Source organism: Fundulus heteroclitus, chromosome 3 (genome assembly GCF_011125445.2).
Source record: "Fundulus heteroclitus isolate FHET01 chromosome 3, MU-UCD_Fhet_4.1, whole genome shotgun sequence".
NCBI lineage: Eukaryota > Metazoa > Chordata > Actinopteri > Cyprinodontiformes > Fundulidae > Fundulus > Fundulus heteroclitus.
Genome location: NC_046363.1, coordinates 45,045,356 through 45,070,697, shown reverse-complemented (window position 1 = coordinate 45,070,697; position 25,342 = coordinate 45,045,356). Strand labels below are relative to the sequence as shown.

General features: G+C 41.9%; 3 protein-coding genes across 3 annotated transcripts in view; 2 read left to right on the top strand and 1 right to left on the bottom strand.

The window, feature by feature from the left end:
- Nucleotides 1–25,342, bottom strand: part of LOC105924485 — a 252,954-nt gene that overhangs the window by 109,248 nt on the left and 118,364 nt on the right. The window contains exons 14-18 of the mRNA XM_036135517.1: nucleotides 24,851–24,894; nucleotides 24,692–24,762; nucleotides 24,386–24,600; nucleotides 24,049–24,299; nucleotides 23,839–23,967 (exon numbers count right to left, since the gene is read on the bottom strand). Coding sequence (XP_035991410.1) covers nucleotides 23,839–23,967; nucleotides 24,049–24,299; nucleotides 24,386–24,600; nucleotides 24,692–24,762; nucleotides 24,851–24,894 — 710 coding nt within the window. The remainder of the gene's footprint in view (nucleotides 1–23,838; nucleotides 23,968–24,048; nucleotides 24,300–24,385; nucleotides 24,601–24,691; nucleotides 24,763–24,850; nucleotides 24,895–25,342) is intronic.
- Nucleotides 1–25,342, top strand: part of LOC118562707 — a 275,945-nt gene that overhangs the window by 173,599 nt on the left and 77,004 nt on the right. The gene's annotated exons all lie outside the window — the stretch shown is intronic.
- On the top strand, nucleotides 1,967–13,481 carry LOC118562706 (NACHT, LRR and PYD domains-containing protein 12-like). The gene is made up of 9 exons (XM_036135518.1): nucleotides 1,967–2,082; nucleotides 2,973–3,048; nucleotides 3,161–3,389; nucleotides 5,462–6,770; nucleotides 6,816–7,271; nucleotides 7,401–7,574; nucleotides 8,664–8,837; nucleotides 11,846–11,892; nucleotides 12,002–13,481. Exons 1-9 carry the CDS (start codon nucleotides 2,033–2,035, stop codon nucleotides 12,598–12,600), a joined length of 3,114 nt encoding a protein of 1,037 aa, XP_035991411.1. The 5' UTR covers nucleotides 1,967–2,032; the 3' UTR covers nucleotides 12,601–13,481.

The window sequence follows — 25,342 nt, the reverse complement described above, 5'->3', positions numbered from 1 at the left end:
GCCTTAGTGCGCCGGAGTGACCGGCTTCTTCTCCGGGAGGAGCCAGACGGGGAAACAGAGGCGGTCAGAGGGGTAGCAGCTGGTCCACAGGGAAGAAGGTCGTCTCGGTCACCATAATAGAAACTCCACAGCTCGTCCTCCTCGACGTGTGGAGCTCTGATGGGTGGAATGATGAGTCTCACTCGAGGGGCCAGCTGAGAGTCATGGAGGTGGTGACCGAGACGACGTGAGGCTAAGCGGCTTCTCCTCCCGTACTCCGGAGTAGCCGTGACAACCCCCACGTGGACCATCCGGGTAGTGGAGTCTGCCTTGCTTGGATGCGCAGCGTTCAGGCCTGAAGCCATCTTGGCATATCTGTTCTTCATCTGGCGCTCACACTCCATCACATAGGCGATGATCTCCGGGTCGTCAACTTCAGCAGGTAAGCCCCACATGGCGCCTGAGTACACCTTTTGGCCGATCCGAGCTGTCATGATTGTTTACCGGTGTACTCAGGACGCGCACACGGGACTAAAGGTTTTTAAAGAGTTTTATTACAAGAGGTTGCTGGATGGTGGATGATGAAGTCCGGAGGGTCAGGGTTGCAGAGGATCAGAGATGTAAGTGACGATAGGAGCTGACGGCCCGGAGCTAGAGTCCATAAAGACCAAAGTGGCCAGGAAGCACAGTGGTCCGAGTAGCAGATCTCTAGAGACACCTGGACACAGAGCAGAAACCTCTCCAGGGAAACACAGGGGTAACAGTCCTTAGAGTGACTGGCTAGACTGACCTTTACACGAGAGGAACAAATCTTCAAAGGCAAAACGAGGACTGGCATGGAGAGGTGGTGACTGAAGTCGGACCGGCACAAGAGTGAGACAGAGGGAGGCTTAAATAGGGAGACTAGGAGGTGAAATGCATCTGACTGATTACCAACAGGTGTGACTAATGGCTGTGGGAGGGAGAGCTGGGTGAACTACAAAACAAGAAAGAAGCCAGACAACTTAAACCATGACAGTTCTCAGTTTAGTTAGTTTAGTCTTACCTATCTGGTCATTCTTCAAGCATTCCTGTTAGATTCTGCTTCTCCCTGCCCCTGTCAGGTCATCACCCTCTCTCTCTCATGCTAATTACCTTCACTCTCCTCACCTGTATTAATTGCCACCTGTTGTTCCTTCCGTTTCCTCCCCTCCTGAGCCATCTGTTGTTTAATTGGAGTGAGGCAGTCAATGATGTCTGAAGCTGTAGTCATGGAGCAGCAGCGAATCGTTTGCTAGTAGGAAGCAGTTGGATAAGCTCATTAGGAGGACCAGCTCTGTCCTGGAATGTCCCCTAGACCCAGTGCAGGTGGTGGGAGACAGAACAACTGAGAAAAATAACATCACAGTTGGACAGTGTCTCCACCTCATGCATGGAGCTGTAGCAGAGCTGGAGAGCCCTTTCAGTGACAAGCTGCTGCATCCTAGATGCTCTAAGGAGCACTTCTGTAGGTTCTTCCTCCCAGCTGCTGTTAAATAATAATCTCTGCCGACCACAAGAGACTAAATGTCTTCAAACGTGTTACTGGTCCCATTGGTTCTTGATCTGGTAAATAATCATTTACACTGACTCTCAGATCTTAATGTCCATTTTCACACTCTTTAGCTTCTCTGGGAGTATTTGTACAGTCATGCTTATTGTATAGTTTTGTCACATCACTATGTAAATCTGCTGTCGTTCTTATATTTTAACTTGTACATTTCATTTTTACCGGAATATGCTGTATTACCTTTTATTAACTGCATAGTATTTTCCACTTTCTGATAAATTATTTCTCTTCTGCTGTACAGCTTAACTTTAAACGTAGCTTTTCATTCATGTTATTTAATCTAGAGTGTAAGCCTGCTGTCTTCTGTCTACCTGTTTTTGCCAGTCATGCCAAAATTTCCTCATTGTGGGTCAATAAATGTATTTTTATTCTATTCTATAACGTTCTCCTCTCAGGCTTCATCAGAGAGTCAAAAATAAGAATGAATCTGAACCCAGTTCTGTGTCCTTAAGCAGCGACATATCCATGCATCACATCCTTGAGTTCTCATCCAAACATCCTTCTGCTTCAACAAGGTGAGCTTTAAACATCAGACTGAAATGTTTTCATTATGTGGACAAGTGAATATTGGATTTTTAATTTATTGCAGAGGTTCTGATGGGAATGTTTCCGTTTTTTAATCTGAAGTTGTCATGATCCAATTTGGCAGAACTACTAGGTACACCTCATGATCCAACACAGTAGAATGATGGCTTCCATTTTATGACCCTACATGGAAAAAAAACATAATGAACCAACATCGCAGAACCACTGGGTCAATGTAAAGATCCCACATAGCAGAAAAAGTAGGTCTACTTCATGATCCAACACAGCTGAATCACTAAATCCACTTGATGACCCAATATGGAAAAATCAATTGGTCCACTTCATGACCCAACAAAGCAGAACAACTCGGTTAATGTGATGATCCAACTTGGCAGAACCACAACCACTCAGAGCCGTAGTGTCCCAGACCTCCGTGGAGGACCTTTGCTCCACTCTTCTTTCCAGTGTTGCTTCAATCCACTCAGGTTTGCAGGCATTTGTTTCTGCACAGCTCTCTGAAAATCTCATCAGTATTTTTATTTGGTTGAGGTCTTTACTTTGACTGGGCCAGTGCAACATTTTCATTATTTTTTAAAGTCACCGTGTTTTAGATTAGGAATGTTTATTCATGCTGGACTATTGATATTGTGCAGAAATATAAAAATATTTTGAATAGCCTATTGGCATATCCTAAATGTTTAAAAGGAAGCATAATAGGTCACCTCTGATTACTTTTTAAATCTAATCAGGTTTTATGTTCTCTTTGGAAAGCACTAAAGGAGGTATATAAATAAATGTCACTTAGTTATGTTCTGGACTGAATGGACATCTTGAACCAGGAAAAGCAGATAAGTTAACTGGTTTTCTGATTCTTCCACAGAGCCGATGGGAGGAAGGATGTTCCCAGTGATTATTGCGGCCGGCAGGATCAAACACAACTGGACTCCATATTCACGGTCTGTACATGTGCAGCTATGTTACATCTGTTCTGATCTCCAGGTTGCTGTTTGTAGATCAGGGTTCCACGGCAATCAGTCCGGATTACTGTCCTCTTTGATTCTGTTCTAGCTGCTGGAGGACAATATTATCGATTTTGTGAGGAAGGAGCTCAAGATAATCCAGAAGTTTCTGAGCACTGACCGTCCAGAGCTCATTGTGGGTCAGAGGGAGGATGAAGAGGTGCTGGAAGGTGATGATGAAGAGCAGAGAAGGAACAACAGTAAAGCATTAGTGAAGATCGTCCTGAATTTTCTGAAGAGGATGCAGCAGGAGGAGCTGTCTGTCTGTCTGCAGAGCAGTAAGTTCATTTTCTTAAGGAAGAGTTAACTAAATAGGTAAATGCTGTTTTTCTAATCAAAAACATTGACAGATGTTTGTGCATAATATTCATGCACCCTTTTTAACGCAATGAAATCTCCAGCAGAACAACGCTCTGCATGAACAGCCATATGCTGGAACTGGATGGTGTTGAAAGGACAGGAAAGAGACACAGAAGCCATTGTTTCTGTAGGACAGAAAAACAAAGAAATTACACACACAGTGAAGGCCAGAATTATTTACATCTGATGGGAGATTTTGTTTCCCACAGCTAAGAGACTGACTGATTCTGGATTGGTAGGTCTCAGAGCAATGTCTGTCTCCTTCATCTCTTTCACAAATTTGCCAGCCTGATCTTCAGTGACGTGTATAGTGGGGCTGAATTCTGCAGTTGAGCGTCTCGCGCAGCATGAATAGACAGAGCCAAAACTAACTTTTTTTGTTTTCTTCCCACCCTGACTACAAGAAAATAAATCTTTATGTTCTCATGGAGTATGTAACAAGCTTTAGCTGTACCTCAGAGTGTGCCCTTCTGGACTGAGATGTCTGATGTTTTTCCAGGTATCTGTAGGAGCTACTTCTCCAGACTGGGGGTTACTGCCCCAAGTGCTCCTATGACCACGGCCCCTACTGGTGTCTTCACCTTCCAGACTTGTTATAGTTCTTCCCTAAGCCCTTGGTATTTCTCCAGTGTCGTGTGCTCTTTTTTTTCTGATGTTTCCATCACTCAGGACGGCCACATCGATCACAACAGCTGTTTTCTGCTGTTTATCAATTATCACAATGTCCGGTTGGTTTGCCATTACCATTGTATCTTTGTGCAGTTCAGTCCTTGTCTCTTTGTATCTGGAAGTCCCACAGGACCAAATCTCTGTCATTCTCCACCACCTTGGGAGGTGACTCCCATTTTGACCTGGGGGTCTCCAGTTGGTATTCTGAACAGATGTTTCTGTACACTATACCAGTCCCATGGTTATGGCGTTCCATGTATTCCTTCCCTGCTAAAATCTTGCACCCTGCTGTGAGATGCTGGATGGTTTCATTCAATGTTGGTCTTGGGCAAGACCACTAAGGCTGATGCTTACCTCATATTATATATGTTGAAAGTAAAAAAACAGAAAACCATACCTGCTCAGTCCAGTCAAACAAGGTCTGTGTCAAGTGTTGAGGAACCAGGGCACTATGACAACAAATGAGCTACTGAAACATGTAGGCAATGGACATTAGAAGACAACAAGACACTATTGGAATTGTACTGCTCCAGTAACCCTTGGCTACATGCCACCCCAAATCCAGCATCCTTAGGCTATACATTAAGCAAAAAAGAAGGAGGTAGAGGTCTAGGGAGCCCAGAGCCAGCATAGAAGATGAAACAACCAAGCTCCAAAAATATATCAGGTAGATGGCTCCAAGGGATGAAGTGCTCAGCAAATGTCTCAGACGCTGGAAGAGAAGGAACTGAAGGAATGATCATGAGAGGAAAAACCCTGCATGGGATGTACCACCGACACATAGCTGAAGTAGTTAATATGACCAAATCCTACCAATGACTAGAGAGGGCTGGACTGAAGGACAGCAGTAAAGTTCTGATCATGGCAGCACAGGAGCGGGCATTGAGCACCAGAGCAATAGAGGCCCAGATCTACCAGATCAGGTAAGATCTCAGGTGCAGGCTGTGCAAAGAGACCCCAGAAGATCCTTGGTGTGAAAGTCCTTCCTGGAAGGAAGGATTGGTCATGAAAGTCTATTCATGCTTTGCATTCTGGGATTAAGGGTTTTAATTTGTTTTTTTTTGTTCTCTGTGTGCAGTTCAGTCCTTGTCTCCTACCATGGCTGGGCCTAACACATCTTCCCACTTCACATTTTTGCTAAACTGTTTTTCATATAAAATAAAAATACAAGACTTGAGTTTTGTGGTTGTAAAGCGACTACCTGCAAAAATGTTATTATGTCCAAATACTTTTGCATACCACTGTATTTGGTTACTCCGTCTTTAAGGGACAATGATGTTTATTTATTAATTATACTAATTATGTGTTTATGTTAATGCAGAACACTGTGCTGCTGTTTGTGAGGCTAAACATAAATCTGCTGTGAAGAAGAGGTTCCAGTGTGTGTTTGAGGGGATCGCTAAAGCAGGAAGTCCAACCCTTCTGAACCAGATCTACACAGAGCTCTACATCACAGAGGGAGGGACTGGAGAGGTCAATGATGAACATGAAATCAGACAGATTGAAGCAGCATCCAGGAAACCACACAGACCAGAAACAACTATCAGACAAGAAGACATCTTTAAAGTCCCACCTGGAAGAGATCAACCAATCAGAACAGTGATGACAAAGGGAGTGGCTGGCATTGGGAAAACAGTCTTAACCCAGAAGTTCACTCTGGACTGGGCTGAAGGCAAAGCCCACCAGAACATCCAGTTCATATTTCCATTTACCTTCAGAGAGCTGAATGTGCTGAAAGAGAAAAGGTTCAGCTTGGTGGACCTTGTTCATCACTTCTTTACTAAAACCAAAGAAATCTGCAGCTTTGAACACTTCCAGGTTCTGTTCATCTTTGATGGTCTGGATGAGAGTCGACTTCCTCTGGACTTCCAGAACCAGGAGATCCTGACTGATGCTACAGAGTCCACCTCAGTGGATCTTCTGCTGACAAACCTCATCAGGGGAAAACTGCTTCCCTCTGCTCGCATCTGGATAACCACACGACCTGCAGCAGCCAATCAGATCCCTCCTGAGTGTGTTGACATGGTGACAGAGGTCAGAGGGTTCACTGACCCTCAGAAGGAGGAGTACTTCAGGAAGAGGTTCAGAGATGAGGAGCAGGCCATGAGGATCATCTCCCACATGAAGACATCAAGAAGCCTCCACATCATGTGCCACATCCCAGTCTTCTGCTGGATCACTGCTACGGTTCTGGAGGACGTGTTGGAGACCAGAGAGGGAGGACAGCTGCCGAAGATGCTCACTGAGATGTACATCCACTTCCTTCTGGTTCTGTTCAAAGTGAAGAAGGTCAAGTATGATGGTGGAGATGCAACAGATGCAGACTGGAGTCCAGAGAGCAGGAAGATGATTGATTCTCTGGGAAAACTGGCTTTTGATCAGCTGCAGAAAGGAAACCTGATCTTCCATGAATCAGAGCTGACAGAGTGTGGCATCGATATCAGAGCAGCCTCAGTGTACTCAGGAGTGTTCACTCAGATCCTCAGAGAGGAGAGAGGAGGACTGTTCCAGGACAAGGTGTTCTGCTTCATTCATCTGAGTGTTCAGGAGTTTCTGGCTGCTCTTCATGTTCATCTGACCTTCATTAACTCTGGTGTCAACCTTCTGGAAGAAAGACAAACTTTTCTCTGGTTGTGGTGGTTCCTTCTATTTAGGAAAAAGGTTGAACCAGAGAGCTTTTATCAGAGTGCAGTAGACAAGGTCCTACAGTTTCCAAACGGACATCTTGACCTGTTCCTCCGCTTCCTCCTGGGACTTTCCCTGCAGACCAATCAGAGTCTGCTACAAGGTCTGACGTCACACAGAGGAACTAACATCAAGACCAACCAAGAGGCTGTCAGCTACATCAAGAGCAAGATCAACGAGGAACATCTTGCTGTAGAGAAAAGCATCAATCTGTTCCACTGTCTGAATGAACTCCATGATCATTCTCTAGAGGAGGAGATACAACAGTCCCTGAGATCAGGAAGTCTTTCTACAGATAAACTGTCGCCTGCACAGTGGTCCGCCCTAATCTTCATCTTGCTGTCATCAGAGAAAGATCTCGACGTGTTTGACCTGAAGAAATATTCTGCTTCAGAGGATTTTCTCCTTAAGCTGCTGCCGGTGGTCAAAGCTTCCAACCGAGCTATGTTAGTGCACACTGCTACAATACTTTTTCACAAAGCTAAAGCTTTCTTGCAAAACATTTTCATTGACCACATTTATCAGGGTAAAAAGAAAACAGTCTGTTTATTATTTTCTCTACATTGTGCTTGCAGACTGACTGGCTGTAACCTCACAGAGACGAGCTGCAAAGCTCTGGCCTCAGTTCTCAGCTCCCAGTCCTCCAGTCTCAGAGAACTGGACCTGAGTAACAACAACCTGCAGGATTCAGGTGTGAAGCTTCTCTCTGCTGGACTGGCGAGTCCAAACTGCAAACTGGAGATTCTTAGGTGAGGCTTCATAGCTTCTACGACCTTCATCCTAATTTAAAGTGGACAAATTATGCGAAATCAAGTCTTCAAATAAATGTTTTTGTGTACTTGGAGTCTTGCGTTTGAGAGAAGTTGAATGTAGTCTGTCCAGGAGCTGCGTATATATCTTTATATTGTGTTTGGGGTATTTTCCCAGCTGTTCCGTTTTCTTTACTGTCTAATGTTTTTTTTAACAATTACTCCAGAGTATTTGCTGCAGAGCTGCTAAACAAAGCTTCACAAATGCACTATTTTTATTCTTTTGCCACAATTCTGTAGTCCAAGCTAAAGGATGCTGAAACTACAGGTGGACAAGTCAAAATGTTAGGCTGTTTGGTGTATTAACTTCCATAATTCATCACACCATCTCACAGCAGACTACAAGAATGGCCAAACAGGCTGAAGAGGAATGCTCTGTGACGTGGCGGGGGGTGGGGTATGAAGTGCCTCCTTTACATTTAAAGAGACGGTACCAAGACGAGTTTCTCTCAGATGGACCTCAGGATAGTAGTAAAGGCTACTAAATACTCCACAAGAACCGAGACATTTTTTATATTCTTTCAGACAATGACATAGTTTTCTCCTTTCAGTCTTGTGGAGTATCAATAAAGAAAGCCACAACAAACTTTTCTCATGTTTTTGTCACCCTGGTAAAAATAACACAATTCTTGGTTCTTGTTGAGTATGTAGCTTGCTTAAAAGAGTGACTGTGGAGCAACAATAACGAGGAGTACAAACTAAAGCATTGCTGTCACACTTTATGTAGGCAATAACTGAATGATTTCAATGTGAAAAGGAAAAAATGAAAAGCATGATCTGTCTCCTTTCAATCCCACTGAATTTCTGCTCATCGCAGGCAGTCGCTGCTCATTCTAAATAATATCAAGCAGCTTTTCATCCTCCTCCGTTTTCTCATCTATTTATTATGCAAATAAGTCTTATTGACCCATTTCTTTACTTTTTTATATTTGCTTCACTGCCAAAAAAATACTCAAACTTGGATTGAACTTTAATCTTAAGCTTTGTATTTAATTTGGGACTAAATCATGTATTATATTTTCCTTGCAGGCTATCAGGCTGTCTGATATCAGAGGAAGGCTGCACTTCTCTGGCATCGGCTCTGAGCTCCAACCCTTCACATCTGAAAGAGTTGGACCTGCGCTACAATCATCCAGGAGAAGCAGGCTTGAGGCAGCTGTTGGCTGGACAGAAGGATACACACTGGAGACTTGAAACTCTCAGGTATGGAGAGACCTACCACTTTCTTCTAGATAGAGGAGAAACAGCTGAAAGTATCACTATTATTTTTTTTATCATGCCCTGAACTTTCATTCTGTGCCTTTAAAAGAAACTACATTGAATGCATGAACAAATTTGTTATTTTGAGTATTTCAAAGAAAAACATACAAAAAGTAAGGGAAAAAATATTAACATTTGTAAATATACAGTGTACAATAATAACTAACATAAAAGTAAGAATTAATACAATTTAAGCTCAGTAAGGAGTGTCAGCGGAAACTTGTGGTTTTCTGCCCTTTTAAATTTTCAAGGTTTGTACAACAAAGTAACGCACAAATATTTAAGCATTGCATAATCAAATTAAAGACAACAAATTTCGTTATACACCACCATGTCAGTTAATGTAGCGTGCTGCTCACATTCAAAACTAGAAACCATAAGTTCACTCCTAGTGTCACTGCTCTTCTAGCACAATCTGATCAGATAATAATAATAATAATAATAATAATAATAATAATAATAATAATAATAATAATAATAATAATAAATTTTATTTCAAGTGCCTTTCAAAACACTCAAGGTCAATGTATCTTGTAAAAACAATAAATGGTAAAAGTAATATCGTCATAATTAAAAGAAACAACACAAACTACACACAGGAAAGTAATATTAAAATCATAATGAAAATGCAATCTTGAACATGTGGGTTTTGAGTTTTGATTTGAACAAGGGTAAAGACTTGGTGTTGCAGATGTCAGGGGGGAGAGAATTCCAGAGTGTGGGCGCAGAACGAGAAAAAGCTCTGCTCCCCATGGTGCTAAGACGGGCTGATGGAACAACTAAGTGAGTGGTAGAAGAAGATCTAAGTATGCGGGAGGGAGTAGAAATCTAAAGTAAATCAGAAAGGTATGGAGGGGAGAGATTGTGAATAACTTTAAAAGTAAGTAGGAGGATTTTGAACTGAATTCTGAACTTCACAGGAAGCCAGTGGAGCTGCTGCAGGACTGGGGTGTTGTGATGAAAAGAGGGGGTTCTAGAAATGATGCGAGCTGCTGAGTTTTGTACTGACTGAAGCTTGTGAATGGATTTTTGAGGAAGACCGAAAAGAAGAGAATTACAGTTATCGATGCGGGAAGTGACCAGACTATGAACAAGAGTGCAGGTGGAGCTAGGGGAGAGAGAGGGGCGAAGGCGATTGATATTGCTTAAGTGAAAGTAAGCGGAACGGGTAAGGTTGTTAATGTGAAAGGAGAAGGACAAGGTGCTATCAAGGATGACACCCAGACTCTTGTCCTGAGGTGAAGGGGAGATTACGGAGTTGCAAATGAAAGGGAGAAACTGTCAGCTTTGGATAAAGTAGATTGTGTTCCCACTAGGAGGATTTCTGTCTTGTCATTATTCAGTTTAAGAAAGTTGGAGGTGAACCAGGATTTTATTTCGGTTAAGCAGGAGATTAATGAAGGAGGTGGGAGTGAAGAGTTTGGTTTACAAGAAAGATAGAGCTGGGTGTCATCCGCATAACAGTGAAAATTGATGTTAAATTTCCTAAAGATATTGCCATGGGGGAGAATGTAGATGATAAAAAGTAGAGGTCCTAGAACAGAGCCTTGGGGAACACCGGTGGTAACTGGAGAGGAGTTGGAACGATAGGACTTAATCTGAACAAACTGAGTGCAGCCAGAAAGATAGGATTGAAACCAGGCTAGGGGAGTATGAGTGATGCTAATTGTATAATATTGATGGAGTAGGGTAGAGTGTGAAACTGTGTCGAAGGCTGCACTTAGATCAAGAATGAGGATGAAATTAGACCAGAGTCAGCTGCTATTAAAAGATCATTGATTATTTTTAAGAGGGCGGTTTCAGTGCTATGACGGGGACGGAAGCCAGACTGGAACTGTTCATAAAGGTTGTTGTGAGTTAAGTGAGAATGAAGCTGAGAACCGACTGTTTTATTCATTATTTTTGAAATAAAAGGTAAATTTGAAATTGGCCTGAGATTATTGTTATTGTTGGAATCTAGTCCAGGTATCTTCAAAATAGGAGTGATAATAGCAGTTTTGAAAAGAGATGGAACAATTCCAGAACCAAGAGAGGACTGAATGATGGCAGTTATGAAGGGAAGGAGAGCGTGAAGGCAGGATTTGACCAGGGCAGACGGGATGGGATCAAGTGAGCATAGGTGGGTAGAAAGAGAAGCTGGGGATTTGAAAATATTGTTAAACACCAAAAAAAGAGTCCGAGAATTACCTTCATATGAGCAGATCAGGTTGGAATAGTAAGTGGATTTAGTTTTAGTGATTAGTTCTTTATATTGAGTTATCTGAGTTATATACATTTCGCTGTGAATTGTTAAACCGGTTTTCTATTTAAGTCTTTTAAGTTGACGGCACTTAGCCTTCATGGTCCGGAGTTCAGGGGTAAACCAGGGGGCGGAGTGGGAAAAGGTAACAGTCCGGGATTTTGTTGGGGCAGGGAGGTTCAAAATGTCATTTAAGCAGTTATTGTACTGAGATGTCAGTTCATCCGGTGAGGAAGAAGGATCCAGGATTAAAGTTCTTAGGATGTGTGAAGAGAGAGTGTCCAAGTTAATGTTCTTAATGTTCCGGTATGAAAGGAGCCGTGGGGTCTTAGCTGTGAAGAGACGAGGGGAAATGCTGAATAAAAGGAGGGGGGAGGCAATAGACGGCCGCAACAATGGTAAGTGTAGAGCCAGAGAGTGTACAGGACAGCCATCAATTATGCAGACGACTGTCCACTGTGGCTCTACGCTCTTTCAGGAGGAGTGAATGCTGCTTGGAGAGACTTGATGCAACCTGCTGGGTTTCCTTAGAGAGGAAACGTTTTGACCAATCCGTCTGAAGGATTTGGTTGAATTTCACTTCGTAAATTCAGATGACATGTGTTGTGAATTGGCAAGATGAATCTTAATTATTCATCTCGCTTATCTGGTTGAATACTGGGTCCTCTGTCTCTGGTTCTTGACATGTATAGTCTAATCCTCCTCCTTGCAGGGTGGACCCTCATGGAGACCAATGGTTGGTACCAGGTTTGACAAAGTGTGAGTGTTTCTCATTTGAATAATAACATCAGTTTTTATGGAGTATGTCATCAAAGTGTGTATAAATGAAGAAGAACTGCATCCTGATCATGTTTGTTTTCTCCATCAGATTCCTGTCAACTCGAAATCGACACAAACACCGTGAACAGCAAACTCAGACTGTCTGATGGCAACAGGAAGGTGACACGTGTGGAAGAGGAACAGTTATATCCTGATCATCCTGACAGATTTGATGTCTGGCCACAATTACTGTGTCAAAATAAACTAGAGGACGGTCGTTTTTACTGGGAGGTTGAATGTAAAGGAGATGTTACTATATCTGCCAGTTACAGAAGAATCAGGAGGAAAGGAACCAGTCAGGATGTCGTGTTTGCAGTGAATGATCACTCATGGAGTCTGACATGTTCTAATGATGGTAGTTACTCTTACTGTCACAATAAGATACAAACACCCATTTCTACCTCCACATCCTCGTCCCCCACCCACTCTCCCTCTTATTTATCCTACTTCTTTTCCTCTCCATCCTCCTCATCCTCTGTCTTGAACAGAGTAGCGGTGTATGTGGACTATCTTGCTGGCATTGTGTCCTTCTACAGAGTCTCCTCAGATACACTGATTCACCTCCACACCTTCAACACCACATTCACTGAGCCTCTTTATCCTGGATGTGGATTGTGGTCTGATTTCTCAGAGTTTCAGACCATGTAATGTCTTGTTTCTTATCTTGTTTTTTTTCTGTTTGTCATCAAAGCCTCACAGTGAATATCAGCATGTTGTGCTGAATGCAAACTGTAAAATCAGAAAGAAACCTCCATCGATCCCATGCATCAAATTCAGCAGAAAGAAGCATTGTGTACCAGTTTATGTATCAGGTGGCATTTGATCAGACAGAGAAAAAATATTTTAGGAATACATTGAATTTTATTAACATAAAAACTCCAGGTCCAGACCTGATGAGGCATTCCTCAAAACCTCATGAACAGCATCTGAAAAGAGGAATCACATTGTAATTTCTACACTTCCTGTATCCCTCAAATGACTCTTTAAAAAAATTCACTGGTGACAAATCTGTGAAAGCAGATCTGATTCTGGCTCCTCACAACTAGCAGGGATTCCGCCTTGCTGCACTCACAGACTGGCCAGTCTTCATGCAGCAATCCCTCCCAGCTGCAGTCAGAGTAAGGGATTTCTTCCCTCCGTAACCACAATATAAATTATTCACACATGCACAGGTATGCCAATGACTTGGTTACTGTTGTTGAAGTCTCTCTAGCGGACCATAATGTGAAGAACAAACTAAACTAAAACAAATATTTTTTTTTTATCTCTGCTAGTTTCCTTTTGGTCACTTGTGCCAGTCGCCAGCCCAGATAAAGGAGTGTTATTTGAGATTAATAAAAAAACACATTTATTTAGAGTGTTTTTACTCACTTTGTCTTTTCCACAAGTACAATTTTTGTCTCTCTTATTATAGTCACAAGCACATTACCATATAGGCAGGTTAGGTAATGACATTCAGTAACTTCTAGCAATTTTTAGAACACCCCTACTGAGTTGGCATCGACTCACCGTGCCTGAAACATGACTGCTTTCTGGTCTGCCTAGCCTTTTTAAAAAGACAGAGAACCATGGATTAACTTTTCAAAAAGAAAAGATAGTTTAGATGCCACAAACAGTTGGAGGCAACGGATTGATGGCTGAAGTTAAGTGTTTACAATCACTCTACTAAAATCTTCTTCTGTGTTGTGAATTCACATTGCACAAATAAACTGTGTTAAACTGAATTCAATTTACGAAATTCCATTTAGGGGCATGGAGGGATGGGGGTTTGATTTGCAATATAGGGCGAAATGGCTTAATGCAGCATTAAAATAACTTAAGATAAAATGTAGATTTTAAATAGTCTAAACCTATAAACTTCTGGAGATGTTGCCATTTATTTCTATATTTAAAATTTTACACAATATTTTTACCTTGGGATTTTCATGATCATTTTTGTATTGTTTGTTATTGTTTGAATTGGTATATTTTGTATTTTTTCTACCTTATGGATATGGACATAATCACAACAATCCCCAGTAGTGTCCCAGTTTAAAACAAATATGTTAGCAACACAAGAAACAATAGTAATGAAAATGGTCTTAGGAGGGAAAAAAGGATCAATAAATATGTTGGTACCCACAGACTATTTTCTATGTGTAAACATGCTTATTGGTTCATATAGTAGAGCATCTCTGTCATATTCTTGTATGCCTAGACTGTATACATACATAACCTTTTATATTGTAGAACGTTTGCTTCAAACTTTACTACACCATTTAAGCAATAATATATTAATAAAACAATATCTTGTTTTTACTCATAAATCATTGATTTGTGGTTTATTTTGGTTTCCAATATCAATTACTGTTTCTTGACTGGGGAAACAGGGAAAAGCACAACTAGAGAGGTAAAGGAAAAAAATCTGACATCTAACACTTGGCAGCCATCGGTTGTTCAAGTATTTTGCGGTTTGCGGTAAGGCGTATTGTATCACTTCCTGTTTTCACTGCGTGAGCAACAGTTTGTTGCTCCAGATTCTCTCACTTTTATCTTTAATCTCTTTGCTGTAACATCTGTTTCTAACACATAAGCACTTTTAAAACATTTTCTGTTGCTGCACATCACGCTTGGGAACTCCTCGTGTTTCACGGTTTGCCCTCTTGGCGTGGTAGAAGGGCGCTAGCCTAGCTTTAGCCTAGCCTAGCTTTACCTCCACAATGGCTTCCTTTCCTACTATTACTTCAGCTTCTCCGTCTCTGACTAAGTCTCCTCTTATCTCCTGCTCTCTGTGTCAGATGTTTAGCTATTCCTCTGCCTCCTTTAGTGATAATGGTACTTGTAATAAATGTAGTGTTTTTGTAGCTTTGGAGGTGAGGGTGTCAGAATTAGAGTCCCGGCTCCGTGCTATGGAAAGACCAGCTGATAGCCGCCCCTCTGCTAGCGCGGAGCCACATAGACCTAGCGTTAGTTCACTTAGTGGTCCTCCAGAAGCACCCGAGCAGCCGGGTAAGCAGGCCGGCTGGGTGACAGTTCGTAGGAAGCATAGCTCTAGATTTCAGCCCCCAGTTCACCACCAACCCGTCTGCGTTTCAAACAAATTTTCCCCACTCAGCGACACACCCGCTGAGAAGCCGACCCTGATTATTGGGAGCTCAATAGTCAGAAACGTGGCACTAGAGACACCAGGGACCATAGTTAAATGCCTGCCAGGGGCCAGAACGGGCGACATAGAATCTTACCTAAAACTGCTGGCTAAGGATAAGCGTAAATACAGTAAGATTGTTATTCACGCTGGCGGTAATGACACCCGGTCACGCCGATTGGAGGTCACTAAAGTTGGTGTTGCTTCGGTGTGTGAGTTTGCTAAAGCAATGTCGGACTCTGTAATTTTCTCTGGTCCCCTGCCTGATCTGACCAGTGATGACATGTTTAGCCTCATGTCATCATTCAACCGCTGGTTGTCTAGGTGGTGTCCTGAAAACGACGTGGGCTACATTGATAACTGGAGAACTTTCTGGGGAAAACCTGGTCTGATCCGGAGAGATGGCATCCATCCTACTTTGGATGGTGCAGCTCTTCTTTCTAGAAATCTGGCCGGATTTATTAGTCCTCCTAAATGCTGACAACCCAGGGTCCAGACCAGGAAGCAGAGCCGTAGTTTAACACACTTCTCTGCAGCTTCTGTTCTGTTACCCATCCATTATCCTATTGAGACGGTGTCTTTCCCACGGCCAAAACTTAACAGATCAAAAACTTATCTAAAAGGAACAAATCATAAAAACCTAATAAAAATCAATACGGTTCACCTTGAACCTAAAAATAAAACAATTAAATGTGGTCTATTAAATATAAGGTCTCTCCCTCCAAAGACTTTGTTTGTTAACGAATTGATTTCTGATAAACAGATTGATTTGTTTTGTCTCACAGAAACCTGGCTACAAGAGGACTACGTTAGTATAAATGAGTCAACTCCCTCCAATTATTCAAATTTCCACTTTCCCAGATCTGTGGGAAGAGGAGGAGGAGTGGCAACCATCTTTCAGTCTGATTTACAGTTTTTATAGATTGCTTTGACCTGTTTGAAGAAACTGGCAACCTCTCAGTTTACAGCATCACCATCTCAGCAGAGCAAAAGACACCTCTTGCAAATGAGTTAACCCATTTTCATTGGTTTGACTCATTTTCCCCACCCTTTTGCAAAACAGTTAACGCAGATGTCATTCATGCAGTCCAAACTCCATTGCTTTAGCTGTGGTAGCAAAACAGAAACCATATGTTCCAAGCTCTTAGAAACTTCTTGATCAGAATGAAATCACTGAAGCACCTGTTTGACACCTCTTTACACAATTTTTCAATTTGCAGTCAGTTTACAGGCTTTACGTAAAAGGTGCCATGTTGTGTGTTGTTCTTTGCAAGCATGGATGGTCAACGTAAGGCAGATGAGAGTCAGAGTTAGAGGTAGATGGGTCAGGGGAAGAAGATTATGAGGAAGAGGAATCCATGTGCGAGGTGGCGGTGTAGCTGGAAGGGCTGAAGTTACAGATGAAATTTGGGCAACCATGATTGATCATGTGGTAAATCATGGCCTTTCACTTAGAGGGGCAGGACAAAGAGTCCAAACTTTTCTCAATAGAAACAAGGTTGCGTCCATGGTAAGAGTTTTTCGACGGGACAGCAGGTGTTGCTGCTATACAGTATATTAATCTCTATCTATTCCTATAGAGGAATTCTTCAGTGCATGGTGATGGAAAGTATATGATCACGGCTCCTATTAGCAGATGCCCTTGCTCAATGCAATGTCTGCTGCTGCACAAGATGTAGATGCAGAGGCATGTCAAGGATGGATCAGGCATGCAAGAAGATTTTTCCCTAGGTGCAAGGGAAAATATTGAATGTGACGTAGATGAGGCCATGTGGCCTATTCGTCAGGACAGAATGGACTAGAATCTTTGGGCCAGAGTCTTCAAAAAATAAAGTTCTTAATCAATCACTTAATCTGGATGGCATTAACTTGGCCTCTGGTAATAAAGTTAAAAATCTTGGTGTTGTTTTCGACCAAGACATGTCATTTAAATCCCATATTAAACAGGTTTCCAGAGTTTCCGTTTTTCACCTCCGGAATATCGCCAAAATTAGAAACATTCTGTCCAGGAGTGATGCTGAAAAACTAGTCCATGCATTTGTTACTTCAAGGCTGGACTATTGTAATTCTTTACTGTCAGGAAGTCCACAAAATGCAGTTCGAAGTCTTCAGCTGATCCAAAATGCTGCGGCAAGAGTTCTGATGAAAATCAACAAGAGGGATCATATTTCTCCAATTTTAGCTTCCCTTCATTGGCTTCCTGTTAAATCAAGAATAGAATTTAAAATTCTCCTTCTAACGTATAGAGCCCTTAATAATCAAGCTCCATCATATATCAGAGCTCTGATTACCCCGTATGTTCCTAACAGAGCACTTCGCTCTCAGACTGCAGGTCTGCTGGTGGTTCCTAGAGTCTCTAAAAGTAGAATGGGAGGCAGATCCTTTAGCTATCAGGCTCCTCTCCTGTGGAACCAACTCCCAGTTTTGGTCCGTGAGGCAGACACCCTATCTATTTTTAAGACTAATGTTAAAACTTTCCTTTTTGACAAAGCTTATAGTTAGAGTTGCTCATGTTACCCTGAGCTACCTCTATAGTTATGCTGCTATAGGCTTAGGCTGCTGGAGGACATCAGGGTCTAATTTTCTCACTCTACTGATTTCTACTGTTCTTCAGTCTACTGTTCTCCAGTTTTGCATTGTATTACATTGAAATGACTGTCGTCATTTCAGCTTTTAACTTTTTGCTCTCTCTCTTTTTCTTCATAGTAGGTACACCTGGTCTGGCGTTCTGTTAACTGTGACATCATCCAGAGAAGACGGCTCACCCGCTACTACCATCTAATGTAGAACAGATTACTAGATCAATGTGTGCTTCTGTGCTTTTTTGTCTCTCTTGTTGTGTCTCTGCTCTGTCTTCTGTAACCCCCAGTCGGTCGAGGCAGATGACCGTTCATACTGAGCCCGGTTCTGCCGGAGGTTTTTCCTTCCCGTTAATGGGGAGTTTTTCTTCCCACTGTCGCTTCATGCTTGCTCAGTATGAGAGATTGCAGCAAAGCCATGTACAATGCAGATGACTCTCCCTGTGGCTCTACGCTTCCCCAGGAGTGAATGCTGCTTGTCGGGACTTTGATGCAATCAACTGGTTTCCTTATATAGGACATTTTTGACCAATCTGTATAATCTGACCCAATCTGTATAATATGATTGAACTTGATTTTGTAAAGTGCCTTGAGATGACATGTTTCATGATTTGGCGCTATATAAATAAATTGAATTGAAATTGAATTATTTCATTAATTAAAATATTTTGTAAAATAGTTCTTTTTGTAACTTTAATTAACTTTAACTGCTTTTCTCCAAATTGTCCCCTAGAAAACTGGTGTAGTTGAAACAAGACCAAAAATCTCCAAAATATGAGAAGCATATGACCTTGCTTCTTTATTACATTACTTTTGCCACTTTAAATCTTCTCTGTATGAATTGACTTTAAAGTTCATGATTAATGATAAGTTTGAGTATCATTTACGTGTTAAATCCTGAATGTGATTGCGTATTTTATTAAAACAGATGATTACATGTATGAAATGAGAATCTGAAACCCCACAGTCATGAAATTGTTTTTATTGGGTGGAGCGTTGACATTTTTTAAATCCTGATAAATTTCTTACATTACACCAGGTACCTTTATGATTAATTTATCTATCCCATGTGATTGCGCCCTTCCAGGAATCAAAATGAGTTCAGAGACTCTAAAAATCCAGGAAGGTTCGGCTCAACTGGGTCAAACTGGAGGGATGTCCTTTTCAATATCTGTTTGCAATTACATGTTTTTATTTGTCTTGTACATCAATCTCCATTTGTTAGATGTTTTAATGCTTTATGCACCACGTGGATGTGTGCTCTGTGTCACTGGTTTCTTGGTAAGTTTTATTAAGTAGTTTTCCCTTCATATCTACTGGTTTTACAATTAATCCAAATTGAGTAGGCTCCCAAGATCTAGTCCAGATCTGATATACTGACCTTCACAGAGGAAAGAGTTACATGACTCTTCTCAGGCTGAGAGGTAAGTGGGGAGGTAAATAGAAACACCTGTTTCTGTGAAGGTAAACAGTCACATCTAACCAGGTAAAATGTTTTTTTTATCCTCATGTGGAAGTTATGGTGCTGAATGCTGACAGCTCTGGACTGGTTCCTACTCTTTCTCATCTCCCTTTTTTTTCTATCTTTAAATAATGTAAATATTATAACTCTACACTAGCTACAAAACCACTATTTTAGAGTATTAAGATACAATACTTTTGGTAAAAATTTAAACATATCTTCATATTTCTAAGAATAAGTTTATATATGTTGCAATTGGCAGTTGACCACTTTATATCAGTCTGCTACGTTCTCCTACTGCGCTCCAGTATGGGATTATTTGTTGTTATTCCATCTTTAAATTTTAATAATAATGATAATAATATATTTTATCTAGAAGCTCCTTTCAAGTCACTGAACAAAAATTATACACAGATAACCAATAAAAACAGTATTACCAGACATTATTATCTCCTGTACAGGAGAAGGCTCTTGACCCATGGTCATCAAGTGGACACGAGCTGTGACAAGAAAAGGGGATGAGGAAGAGCGAAGATTTCTGATGGTTGTGTAATAACAGAAGATCAGAGAGGTAAGGAGGTGCCAAGTTGTTGTGAGCTTTATATTCTGTCTATTTTTTCTCTTCATAGCAGCGACATCTGGCCTGGTGTTCAACATCCAGGGGAGGCATCAGCTGAGCTCCTGCTGCATAGAACTTCATGTCATAGATGATAGATGATCAAACATAGCTGCTGGTTGAGCTTTTATTACAACCAACTCTCTTTTATTGTCCACACCTATAAAAGTGGCTTAAAGCCTTTCTGCTTAGCTGAGTTCCTCTCCTGGATGAAGCCACTAAAGAGCCATTGCTGCCACTACCGCTTTACTTTTCTCTCACATAGAGAGTATTCCTGGATCAGGGCTTCTGTGGTTTTGTTTACATGTCTGTCTTATCTGTGTGAAAAGCCATAGCAGAGGTACACTGAGGCTGGTTCTGGTTCTGCTGGAGGTTCTTCCTGTTAAGGAGAAGGTTTCCCTTATGCTTTCACTACATGCATGCTCGGTACATGGGATTGTGGTTTTGTTTCTGTTGGTTTTCTTTTTGTCTGCTAGCTCTCAGTGTTCGTTGAGGTTTTGGGATGTGGGGGTAAAATAAGAAATTTTTCTGTGCAATGTAAACCTTTTCAATCCTTACTCAATAAAAAAAGACATTTGAAAGAATTTTACTATTATTGAATATTTATTTTACATCTTGTTAAATTGGATAGGAACCATTTATATATTTCTCTGTATTGCATTAAGTTCCATAAAAAATCTGATTTGCATTATTTAATTGTTTTACAGAAGTTGTTTATAATCAAAAAGGTACTAAAAGCCTGCATGCAAGAATGTCATTAACCCAAAAAGTAAATATTTTCCATCCATCTATCCATCCATCCATCTTCCTCTTATACAGGTCGGGTCGCGGGGGTAGCAGCTTCAGTAGGGAGGCCCAGACGTCCCTCTCTCCAGCCACTTGGGCCAGCTCCTCAGGAGGAATCCCAAGGCGTTCCCAGCAGAGAGACATGGTCCCTCCAGCGTGTCCTGGGTCTTCCCCTGGGCCTCCTCCCGGTGGGACGTGCCCGGAACACCTCACCAGGGAGGCGTCCAGGAGGCATCCTGACCAGATGCCCGAGCCACCTCAACTGGCTCCTCTGGACGTGGAGGAGCAGCGGCTCTACTCTGAGTCCTCCCCGGATGACTGAGCTCCTCACCCTATCTCTAAGGGAGAGCCCAGACACACTACGGAGAAAACTCATTTCAGCCGCTTGGATCCGGGATCTCGTTCTTTCGGTCACGACCCAAAGCTCGTGACCATAGATGAGGGTAGGAACGTAGATCGACCGGTAAATCGAGAGCTTCGTCTTTTGGCTCAGCTCTCTCTTCACCACAACGGATCGGTACAGCGCCCGCTTCACAGCAGACGCTGCACCAATCCGCCTGTCCATCTCCCGCTCCATCTTCCCCTCATTCGTGAAGAAGACCCCAAGATACTTGAACTCCTCCACTAGGGGCAGCACATCCTCCCCAACCCGGAGAAGGCACTCTACCCTTTTCCGGTTCAAGACCATGGTCTCGGATTTGGAGGCACTGATTTTCATGCCGGCCGCTTCGCACTCGGCTGCGAACCACTCCGCAAATATTTTATATGTATTAAAAATTTAAATATTCAAGAGTTATAAAAATATTTACATAATTAATATCATCAGCAGGAAAGGTCTATTTGAAAAGAAAATTGTTGTCATTGACATTCTAATGTTATTTTAAATGCAAACAAGTATTAAAGAAACAGACGTTATGGTTCATGGCAAAGTCCTGCAGGGCGGCACGGTGAGTCTCAAGTCTTTTTACTTCCAAATAAAAGTATTTTGATCGTTTTAAAAGAAAACCCTGGATGCAGGCAGGTGAGATGTTGGGTAGTAAATGATTAAAAGTCTTTCAGGAGCTCAGAGTGAAGCTGAGGCTCTAAAGTACTGGAAGGATTCAGCTGAGGTGGATCAGGTTTATGATCACTGGGCCTTCTGGTCATCTCCCCTTGGAAGTATTTCTGACTTCTGGAAGGACACCCAACCAGAGGATCTACATGTAGCCTGCAAACTCCTCTGAATCCCCCAGGATGAGATGGAAAGCCCTCAAGACAGACTTGCAGGCTTTTTACTTTACATGCACCCGACTTGATCAACAAAATCCAATCCAGCCCAGGAAACTACAAATCCAGGCCACCTTTACAACATTTCAGTCTGTGCCCTTGGGAGAAAAACAAAGAATTTAGGGCTGGAGAAATCATTTTACACATATCTGTACTGAACTGTAACAATCTTTCCAGAACCACAGCGGATTCATCAGGTTATTCAAAGCATTTTCAAAATAAATTTAAAATAAGATAAATTTACCAGTTCATTTCTCCTGTGATGCCTGACCTTCAGATCATGATCTGGTGTCTGAAAGCCACTCCACCAGATCATTCCTGTTAATTTTCTTAAAAATGTCTTTGGTGACCTCCACAGCCTGTTGGGTGAAGGTCTTCATCATCAGATCCACCAGGTCGGAAGTATTTGCCTCCTCCAGTCGACTCGCTGGGATGCTTGGGATGCCTGAACTCTCGTCTCTGTTCTTCAGTTGCCATTTGAAATCTTTAAGCTCATGTTGTTTCAGATCTTTCAACAGTTTCAAAAGCATCTCCTTGTCTGATGTGATTGCCGCTGCCTAAAGATTTACAAGAAAGAACGTCGATCACTCCACGGCATAAAATGCTGACTTGTTCTTAAACAGCTGCTACCAGCAGAGGGCGGCTCTGCGGGCAGAACAGTCGACTTGTAACCAGAAGGTTGTGGCTTCCCCTTGTCAAATGTTAACGTGCCCCTGAGCAAGGCACTTGACCCCAAGCTGCCCACCGTTCTGTGTATCTTTGCATGAATGTGTTTGCTTTAAAGAGTGTAACTGGGGGTGATGTGGCTCTGATGTTTAAATGGTTGGTATGACTAGAATAATAATCCTCAAATGTTAGAAAATTCTCTTACTCACTCTTTGCATCATTGCAGACAGATGCTCATCTGAACGCTGCTTCTCTGAGGAGAAAATGGTTAAAAAGTGACAGATTATCCAGCTTTATAAAGGATTTACAATAAATTAACTATTCATACAGTTCAAGTTGGGTCAGGGAGTTGCTAATGTGATGTAATCTGATTGAAACCTGGCCAGAACAGATAAACTAAACTTGACACAGTAAAGATGTGTTAGGAGATGCTCTGATCGGGTGAGACCTAAATGTTTCTTTCAGGCCTTCATGTGCACAAACTGGAGTCACATAATCTCTCCAGTGAAACACTATACCATCCCACCTTATTCATAAAGCACTTTAAAACACCCTCAGTCAACAAAGTGCTATACATGTACAACTGAAACTAACAATACAACTAAGATGCAAAGATAGACAAATAAGATAATTAAAAAGTTATTTTGGAAAAAAATGGTGAAAACCATCTATCGCTTTCCTTCCACCTCACAGTCATGCTCAACTTTGTGTTATTCGGTTTCAGAAAGTTACCCCATTGAGTTTTTATATTTGTAAAGGGATGTGAAAATCTTTGTACAATCCACCAGGTTGTCTCACCTTGTGCCTGGCCACTGCTTTGATACTCATCTGAAACAGAAATGCAAATAAATCAGTTCATGTAAACAGGTCTTCTCTTATTGACCCAAATTTAAAACCAACCAATCAGATGAGTTCTTCCTCATTCTGTGAAGCAAAGCTGCTCAAATCAAGCAGTGAAGTTCCTCTGAGGAGCATTTTGTTGTCAATACTTTAACTGAAATTCACTGATCTGAAACAGACCTTTTCGAACAGCACACTCCCACACTGGCTGGTCCTCTCCGTCGGGTCTGAGCATCAGACTGAAGTTCCTGTTTGCATTTTCAACGTACACCTCAAAGAAATTTGGCTTTCCTCTCGGATATTGGAGTTTTATTCCTGTCTAAAGAAAAGACAGGGATGATACGCGTTTAGTACAATCTTACTATATTATATACAGTATTTTAAAAAGTATCACCAAGTGCATTACTGACTGAACCCATGGTACTTCTAGCTCATTTACCGAGAGTGATGTAGACGATACATGTGTTACGTATTGTGCAACCATAAAATGGCCTTTAGATGCATGTAGAGTCTGATGAAAAAACATCTAAAGCTGCATCAAACCTACTTTAGGAGAAACTTCTGCTGCATCCAGATCTGATGAGAGGATGAAATAATCTTTCACTTTCAGGGACTTCTCTGGGTCTGGCTTTCGGATCACTTTGTATCCATTGGAAGTTTCCCTCTGGTCCATTTTCTGTAAAAACAAAAAACAAAACAAGTGAAAGTATTGATGTGTCTGAGCTGTGTTCCTCCACACTGGTAGACCTGTGATTACCTGCTGTAACGCTGGATCCCGTGGGATGAGGTAAACATGTAGTGTGAGGAAAGCTGTGTTGGTCTGATAGATCAACACGTTGCAGCTGATTTTCACAGGAAAGCCAATTTTCATCAGCGCCGCTCTCGGAGAGAAAATGGGTTCAGATAGTTTGACATGTGCTGATGAGACCTCAGAGACTTTTTCCACAGCGTCTCCGCAGTCGTCCATGTGTAGGACTGCAAACCAGTCCAAAGGTTTAGGGATGTCATCTGAATAAAACACAGCAGTGAGACACCGAGAGGAAAAGGTTTGAATCCATCATGTTAAAAAGTTTGCCACCATCGTGTTCTCCTACCAGTACAGATCCAGTGTGGCAGGAACACCTCCATCATCTTCCCCGTAATGAGGGTGATGTCCATCATAGGACCTGCAGGCATGTATCCTCTGCTTTCTATCCTCTCCATGTGTCCGTCCCAGGAGCAGAACCGGTACTTAAAAATGACCTTTTCTGAACAGACCCAACGCAGACCAGAGACGCTGCATTCAAAGTGTCCAGCTTCACACTGGAAGCTGAAATATGGTTAGGCAAAAAAAAAAAACACAAACATTTATTTGAAGTTTCCAGTTTCCTGTGCAGCAGTGCTGATGAGGCTCATTTCACCTGTAGGTTGGAGCTTCTGCATCTGTCCGGTTTTCCTCAGGTACAAGTTCAGTCCAGCAGCTGGAGTCCGGCTGTAGAACACAGATCAGATGCTACTTTCTGACTCTTCACCCAGATGAGATACGTCTAAATATCACCATTCAGTGATTGAATAATTACCATCACTCCTTTAGTTTCCTTGGCATCCAGGCGTTTAACAGGTCCTTGTAGAGAAACAATAACCTTATTAAACCTTATTCATCCGGGGTCCCATTTGCCATGAGAGTGGGTTGTTCTGCACAATCTACCGTATTTTTCAGACTATAAGACACACTTAAAATCCATAAATTTTCTCAAAAATTGATGATGCGTCTTATATATGATTACCGTTGTGCTTGCTGGCCGATTTTATGTGGTACAATCTCATAAATCTGTTAAAATGTGTAAGTACGACTTTGGCTAGCAACGAAGCCGCTCCGCTCAATGGATATTCAGAGCATTACGGTACACTACTTGATAGGACCCCTGAGCTGTCTACAAGACTGCCTGACTGTAATGTCTAAACTAGAAGTGCATTCTAGTTATGCCTAAATTAAATTGTTAGAAGTTATGATTTCAGATGCATTATATGCTCCCATTTGGCAGGAAATATGTTGCCAATATTCACTTCTG

Excerpts from the sequence above, each read along its gene's own strand:
- LOC118562706 (XM_036135518.1), top strand. The coding sequence starts at position 2,033 with ATGCATCACATCCTTGAGTTCTCATCCAAACATCCTTCTGCTTCAACA. Across the intron at positions 3,390-5,461 it reads GTCTGTCTGTCTGCAGAGCA|AACACTGTGCTGCTGTTTGT; the intron begins GTAAGTTCATTT and ends ATGTTAATGCAG. Across the intron at positions 11,893-12,001 it reads GGTACCAGGTTTGACAAAGT|ATTCCTGTCAACTCGAAATC; the intron begins GTGAGTGTTTCT and ends TTTCTCCATCAG.